The 7804-nt window shown below is 39.8% G+C and overlaps 1 protein-coding gene across 2 annotated transcripts in view; it reads left to right on the top strand.

Moving 5' to 3' along the window:
- LOC139465669 (sushi, von Willebrand factor type A, EGF and pentraxin domain-containing protein 1-like) overlaps window positions 1-6420 on the top strand; it is a 38220-nt gene extending 31800 nt beyond the window's left edge. For both annotated transcript variants that reach the window (XM_071247421.1, XM_071247420.1), the window contains exons 26-29: window positions 410-525; window positions 5009-5150; window positions 5835-5938; window positions 6247-6420. In XM_071247421.1, the coding sequence (XP_071103522.1) occupies window positions 410-525; window positions 5009-5150; window positions 5835-5938; window positions 6247-6329 (445 nt within the window). In that variant the 3' untranslated portion in view covers window positions 6330-6420. The remainder of the gene's footprint in view (window positions 1-409; window positions 526-5008; window positions 5151-5834; window positions 5939-6246) is intronic.
- Window positions 6421-7804: the final 1384 nt, after the last annotated feature.

Here is a 7804-nt window from a genome sequence, read left to right on the forward strand (position 1 = left end):
AGTAATTAAACACTTTCAGAACAATACTTATCTGTATTGCCAATTATACAATGTATGCTATTTGTATATGTATCATGTTTGGGAGAGGCATTAAGATAAGCAAAATTTGCTTGTTTGCCAATCCCTCCACTTTATGGAAATAAATATGTTTATATCAAGATGAAATTATAATGGTTCCGTAAGGCCAGTCAAAGATAAGGAATGATGATTTTGTTTGAGGAGTTAGAATAGCAATTAATAAACGTGTGTGTTGGGGGATGAATGTTGGCACGTATATTGTAATCACGACGTCATTGCAGCCACATTGCAGGATAATTTTGACGTCATATAGTTACAGCTTCTCGACTTTTGCTAAGACAGTTTTGAGAGCTTATGATAAAGCAGTCTAAAATGTTGCGTTTTATTCCAGCGTGATGTATTGGGCTGAGGGGAACCAAATAATGCAGCTCAAATATGGAGATACTTCAAGGACAGTTGTCCTCGAGGCAGAATATCCTGTCAAGCATCTCATTCTCAACACTGAAGGTAAAATACATTTTAGTCTAATATATGTGTGAGTAGACTTCAAAATCAGAAAACTACAAGAATCCATCAACATCAAAGGACTCCAACCATCGATCAACCGTGACCAAGGCTATACATACCCCCGACGTACCATCAACTCATCAAATACCCCAATCAGCTATAATCCTGCTGTTTATATTACTGGCTTCACCCTTTGCTTATGTTACTGACTTCACCGATAATGGTCTTTACTACCCTTTTGTGTTCGTAACAGGCTTCTCCACTCCAGTATAACTACATCTGATATCTACTCCACTGTATCAACATTGCCTCCCACCTGTATATATACTTGCCAACCTTGCTTTGTACATCGCCAACCCACACCACAAGCATACAAACCACTACTACCAACACCCCCCCTCCCCCCAAACAACAACACTCACGCACGCAAAACTGTATACCCAGTCTCCGTATGGGACCAAAATCAGCGAGACGCATACATCGCAAATGAAACAAACACCCCACACATCCCACAAACTCACACTCTCACCCTCCCCGCCTCTCACCCTACAATTACCACATCTACACCCGCAAGCAAAACCCAACGCACAACGACCACCACACAACCAGCACAAACACAAGCCATCACAGCCACAAGGGCAACAACACTCCCAAACCTACAGGCACCCCCCGAACACCCAGTCAACAGGGAAACTACAGAAACCACTCAGACTCTCGCACTCAAACCCAGCATGCAACCCACCACCGAACAGAGTGACCAAACTAAAGATAACTTAACCGAAGAGGACGAGTACACATCCTCAGAGGAAATAAACGATCTTACCTTGTCAGCCCCAAAAACCAAAAGCTATAGAAAAAAACTCACTCAAAACGTAGCAAGCAAAAAACTAAACAACTTAGTCCTCCTACTAGCTTACATGTTAAAGCAGTCTAATCCAGAAGCCAGCTCCAAAGCCTCCTTTGGTGTAGCACATAAACTAAAACTCGTCACCACCTCTTTCGACCGTTTCAGCAGCAACCTTAATAACCTACTAAAGTAAATACCTAAACCAAACATAAATCCACCCAGTTTCCCAATGGAAGGCCTAAACATTTTTCAATGGAATGCCAATGGCCTCGTCGGCCATGGTTCTGAACTTAAAGCTAAATTCAAAATAGATAAAGGTCCCCATGTAGCTTGTATTCAAGAAACCAAATTCTCACATAAAACTAAATTCAACCTACCAAATTATAACGCAGTGAGAACCGACAGGTTCAAAACCATCCCAGGCAGAACAGGAGGAGGTCTAATCATCTATGTTAGAGAGGATATTAACTACGAGGAAGTTAAAGTAAACACTCCTAATCTAGAAGCTCATGGAATCCAAGTCACCATCAATAACCAAAAAATAAAAATCATTAACATCTATCACTCAACACTAAAACCAATTAAAGATACAGACCTAGATCTCTTTTACCAATTAGGAAATAAATCAACCATCTTCCTAGGAGACTTCAATGCCCATCATCCTACCTGGGGCATTGCAGATAAACTAGACAACCATGGACAACTAATATCAGAGTGGAACGAAAAAAATGACCTTATACTATTAAACAATAACCAACCAACTAGATACGACAAAACCCACCACACCATGTCGGCTATCGACTTAACAATATGTACGCCAGACTTAGCACAAAGTCTGATGTGGGACGTCCACCCAGTACCTCTAGGCAGCGACCACTTTCCCATAAATATAACCCTAGGAAATATAAAAATACCAAATCAAACCCCTAAACAGGAACCTAAATTTCAGTACAAAAACGTTAACTGGGACCAATTCCAAGAATTATGCAACGAAGCTAATCTAAACGACTGGCACCACGGGCTAATACAAAAACTAAAAAAAATAGGACTAAAAGGTCAAATAATAAACTTCATCCAAGATTTCCTAAACAATCGCAAAATTACCGTGGGTATAGACCATATGCTATCGGACCAGTGTCCCTTAGAAAATGACACTCCCCAGGGCAGCATCCGCAGCCCAACCCTCTTCAATATAATGATAAATGATCTATTCGAGGGCTTATCCCCTAAACTAAACACTTCAAAATTCGCGGATGACGGAGCCCTATGGATCCGCACTAAAAGCATTAAAATGGCAGAAAACTTAATCCAAAAATCTCTAAATAAAATACAACAATGGGCAGACAAATGGGGCTTCTCCCTTAACTCAGATAAAACAACAGGAGTAGTATTCAAACATAAAAACATGAAACCTGCCTACCCAATCCTCCAGCTAAACAACCAAACAATCAAATTCCAAAAACAAACCAAATTCTTAGGACTTATTTTCGATCAACACCTCTCCTGGGAGGCTCACGTCCAAAACCTAAAAACTAAATGCAGCAAAGACCTTAACACATTAAGATGTCTCACCGGCTCTAACTGGGGAGCCTCCAAAGATACCCTCCTCTCACTATATACAACACTAATTAGATCAAAACTAGACTACGGCTGTGCCATATACAATACCCTAAACAACTCTCTATCTAAAAAACTTGACTCAATACAATATCAGGCTCTCAAACTAATTACACGCACCCAACATGGCACCTCCTACACCTCACTTCAGGCCCTTACAGGAGAAATGCCACTAAATCTACGCAGGGAACATCTAAGCCTTAATTTCTGGGCCGCGTCCCAAACAAACCCTCTCATCCAAAACCTAATTAACCAAAACATTAGACCAAGAAACCAAGCTCTAGCTCGCAAACACCCCTTACTCACCCCAATATCCCAAAGAATAACTAACTACCTCAATGAACACCAAACTCAAAATCTTAAACAAAACTGCAAAAAATCAAATATCTTCACCCCTAAACTCAAAATACCCCAACTAGACACGACGCTAGCTAACCAAATAAATAAACAAACTTACCCAAACATAGCTAAAACCATCACACTTGCATACATACACGAAAATTGGCCAAATTGGTGTCACATATACACTGACGGATCTTCAGACCCGATCTCCAACCACACAGGCTTCGGAGTCCATACCACACAACCAGTTATATCCACACAATCTTACCGACTCCCTAACAACCAATCTATATTCACGGCCGAACTTATGGGCATGGCCTCAGCCCTGCATAACCAACAATCTAAAAACAACCAAAAAATCCTAATTCTCACTGACTCCCTTAGTGGACTACTAGCCCTCCAAAACAAAAATACCAAAAAACGACCTAAATTAATAAACAAAATACTTAAAAGCTCCAACGACCTAACAAAAGCAGGCAAACAAATAACCTTCTTGTGGATCCCCGCCCACGTAGGAATTTACGACAACGAAAGCGCCGATAAAGCAGCTAAATTATCTCTCAAAATACCAGAAATAAGCCTAAACCTACCCATCTCAAAATCAGAAATTAAAAGTGTAAACAAACAAAAAATACCCAAAATATGGCATAATCAATATCAAAACTCAAATAGCCAAATCAAAAAAGTGCTCAGAAAACCACTAGCCAAACCTAAAATCCTACACCCTACACAAAAAATTGACAGATTAATTACAAAACTCCAAACAGGACACACGAACCTAAATAACCACCTAAAACAACTTAAAAGACACACCACAGGCAACTGCCCCCACTGCAAACAACCCGAAACCACAGAACACGCACTCATCCACTGCACCCACTACCAAACACAAAGAACCACACTACAAACCACCCTCAATCTAAATAAGGTTCCTACTCTAGATGAAATACTAAACCCTCAAAATAAACTAGAAAACTTCAAGACAGACCTAATTAAGCGCATCTAAAAACTAATTAATCTACCAATCCAAAATCCAATAAACATACAAACACCCACCTCACCCGGCTCCCTTAGTTCCCTCCTCCACCCACCTCGGCATTTATTCTAAATTTAAAAATTTCAAAAAATCAATATAAGCAACCCCTAAAAGCCCCCTCTTGGGTTGCACACACCACTTTCACCCTTCTCGGAATACACTAAATGGCCCAGCCAGGCCCGTGTGCGAAATACGCTGCAGTCGGAAAGCGCACTTTAAATCTTCTATATCAGTCAGTCAGTCACTTTGTACATCGTTTGCTTGACAACGTTGTTAGAACCTACACCGAAACGTCGCGCTTAATTGTAATAAAGAAGTTGTTCATCCATAAATCTTATCCTTACTTAGAATATTTGTGTTTTCGTAATTATGCTTCTACCAACAAGATATATCAGATTTTAGATCTATTTATCCTATATGATCTTTGACTTTGTGACTGTGTAGCTTACTATTTGAATATCTTTGCTTTAGACTATTTAGATATTTTGAAGAGAATATTTGGTTTTCGTAAATATACTTCTACCAACAAGAGATATCTGACTTTAGACTATTTGTCCTCATCAATCTGATCATGTCGACATCTTTAAATCTTGAACTATTAGGATATCAGTCTCTTCATGTTTTGCGTGTTCATTTTACAGTGGAGAGATTGATGTGGTTTGCTAATGGCAGTTTGATGAGTTGTGACACTGACGGCACTGGCGTTACCATCCTGGTCGACAACGCCAGTGACCTCTACGGACAAATGAACAGCTACTACTTCTACGTCGATATCAACTCAAAGTACGTCATCCTCATAGATTGAAGTGATCATCTAATAACTTGATATACAGCACATGTAATAGTCATTTACATACAGGGCCGATGGCGTAGTTTAGAGGTTAAAGCGTTCACTCGTCACGGCAAAGGCCCTGGTTCGATTTCCCACTTGGGTACAATACATGTTCGCCCATTTCTGGTGTCCCTGCCGAGATGATGCTCGGTTATTACTGAGAGCGGCTTAAACTCATATTTAGTCACTCGTTTAATTTCATTTATGGGGTATTTGGAATAACATCGTATCATGAATAGTGTTATCGATGCAAAAGATGAACATGTAAATAGTTTACATTTTTTCAAGGCACACAGCATGTCCACCGAACCTTAGGACACAATAGTTCAAATTGACTATATATATTCCGATGATCACAAGGTCGTTGTCCTAAATATTCCCTCTCTGAGGCTACCTTTCGGAATAGTTTTTCTATATTAATGAGTCACAGAGCGCCGACCCGCTACTAATCCATTACAACTATTTCAAGTTCACATTCCCATATTTGATATGAACGTATTGTCTTTCTCTAAGTGCAGCCAACGGCAATGATACGTTAATATTTTGCCCCCTTCGTCAAAGAAGTGCATGAATACGTTAACTACGTGCTGGTTGAGGATCCGAAAGATTCCTGTTCACCTTGTCCTGTATTCCAGGTTGATCCGAGTGAACGACGACGGCGTCAATAGAGGCGAGGTGTTGTCACTGCCACTGTTCGTCACCAGTGTCTCCGTCATCTCGACACTTCAACCTGATCTTGGTAGGTGCCATATTTTACTGCCACAAACAGATCTTGTTTGTAATCGGGATTTCAGAGATTCGGATTTAAGAATAATATTTTCGGAATTATCTTTTTGATATGTAGACTTTCATAAAAGTAATCGGAAACGGATTTTAGAATTAGCGTCTTCTGCTTGATGTTTTACCCCGCACACAATAATCTCGTAAAGAATCATCGAACAAGACAAACCACTGATTCAAGCTTTGGATACTGAGGTTCTGCTGCAGAAACACCATAGGAAAAAAGTTGAATGTTGCATAACTGAACTCCTAACCTTTTGTTTCCAGGGCGACGAGAGTGTTCACTGGGTGTCCACAACTGTACTGGTTTGTGTTGGCAGATCAGTCATTACAAGGCCAAGTGCAGCTGAAATGCTACAAGACATGTTTCTTCTTTCCATATGCTTCTGATCAGCGTCGGCTATGATAACATAGCGGTACACTAACTATGCACATGAAATAAAATGTAATACGTAAATAAGCAAACGTTTTCGTGTTATTCATTGCTGTTCAATGTTTGACTTACGTATCAAAATATAAGCTACGGAGTTTGCCAGCCATTATCGGTGATCTTGCAGCGACGCTTGTGCACATGTCAATTTTTAGTGTTGATGGTCGCTGGCTGATACATATTTTCTGATACAACAATACAACAAGCATGTATATGTTAAGCCAAGAGCTTGTTTCATCGTGTAAAATATACAAATATCTTATCGATATTAAAATATATAAATAATGTCCATAGTTATGATAACTTAATAGCATAAATGTTTCTTTCAGGGGATACCCCTATGATGTCTATGTTGAGATATTGTTCATCGATAAATTAGTAAACAGTCTTTATGGTCGAAAACAAGATATTTCTAAAAAAATAATGTTAGTTAAACATTTGTGAGCATTTTGAGTCGGCGATTCCGTGCACCTAGTTGTCCATAAACACGCCCTAGCTATGCGTAAGTTGTCAACACCTACGAGCCCCGTACTGATTGAAGGCATTTCCAATGCATAATGATTTCCATTTCATAATTCGAATGAATTCACAAGCACAGTTAACGCTCTGCTTTCATCATCATTCTATAGACGAAGCTTTGAAAGAAGTAGGATACCATTAATGGAGATTTAACTACTTGTGTGAGATTCTAAGAACACTGTTAGGATTTCTCACTGTTGCTCACTGGCATATACATGTATTCAATAAATGCAGGCGTAGCCGTGGTTCGTGGAACTGCATTCATTGTGTTCACGCTTAAACGAACAGTTGGCGCTAAGAACCAGGACGTTGCAGTATGGTTGAAAGAACAGCATTGTGCAGTGTTAAAATCTATTCAAACCATTCCTTGCTTTAATACATATACGTGTTAACGTTGATCAATAGTGTACATACATAGGGCAAATATTCTAAATCATACATAAATACATAAACATGATCAATTCCCATGTCAGCATACCCATGATCTACTGGATCGGTGTTCATAGAAATCGCATTCAATAAAAGCAACATGAACATAAATGAGTTAGATCAAGTAGTATTTTTATTACAGTCTGTCACTTTGAAGCAATATGTAGCACATATCACACTCTTAACGCCCTTAGCGATATTCTTGGAAAAGATATCTTGAATGCATTATCGACAATCTATACTCAATTCCAAACGACACGCCCGAATGTACGGACGTCGGCACCTGAGATTTGCCGCAATGTTTGTTTCCACAGGCCTGTTGTTGGTTCCAATAAACTGTCTACCTGGCAGTAGTTGACGTTGAGAGGTGGCGCTGGCACAAGTGAGAAGGGACGATAACACTGTCTTGACGTTACACGCGGACATCCGCTTCTTGGGAGATCCTGC

The sequence above is a fragment of the Haliotis cracherodii genome, unplaced genomic scaffold, assembly GCF_022045235.1.
Source record: "Haliotis cracherodii isolate W230 unplaced genomic scaffold, xgHalCrac1.p SCAF_18, whole genome shotgun sequence".
NCBI classification, from domain to species: domain Eukaryota; kingdom Metazoa; phylum Mollusca; class Gastropoda; order Lepetellida; family Haliotidae; genus Haliotis; species Haliotis cracherodii.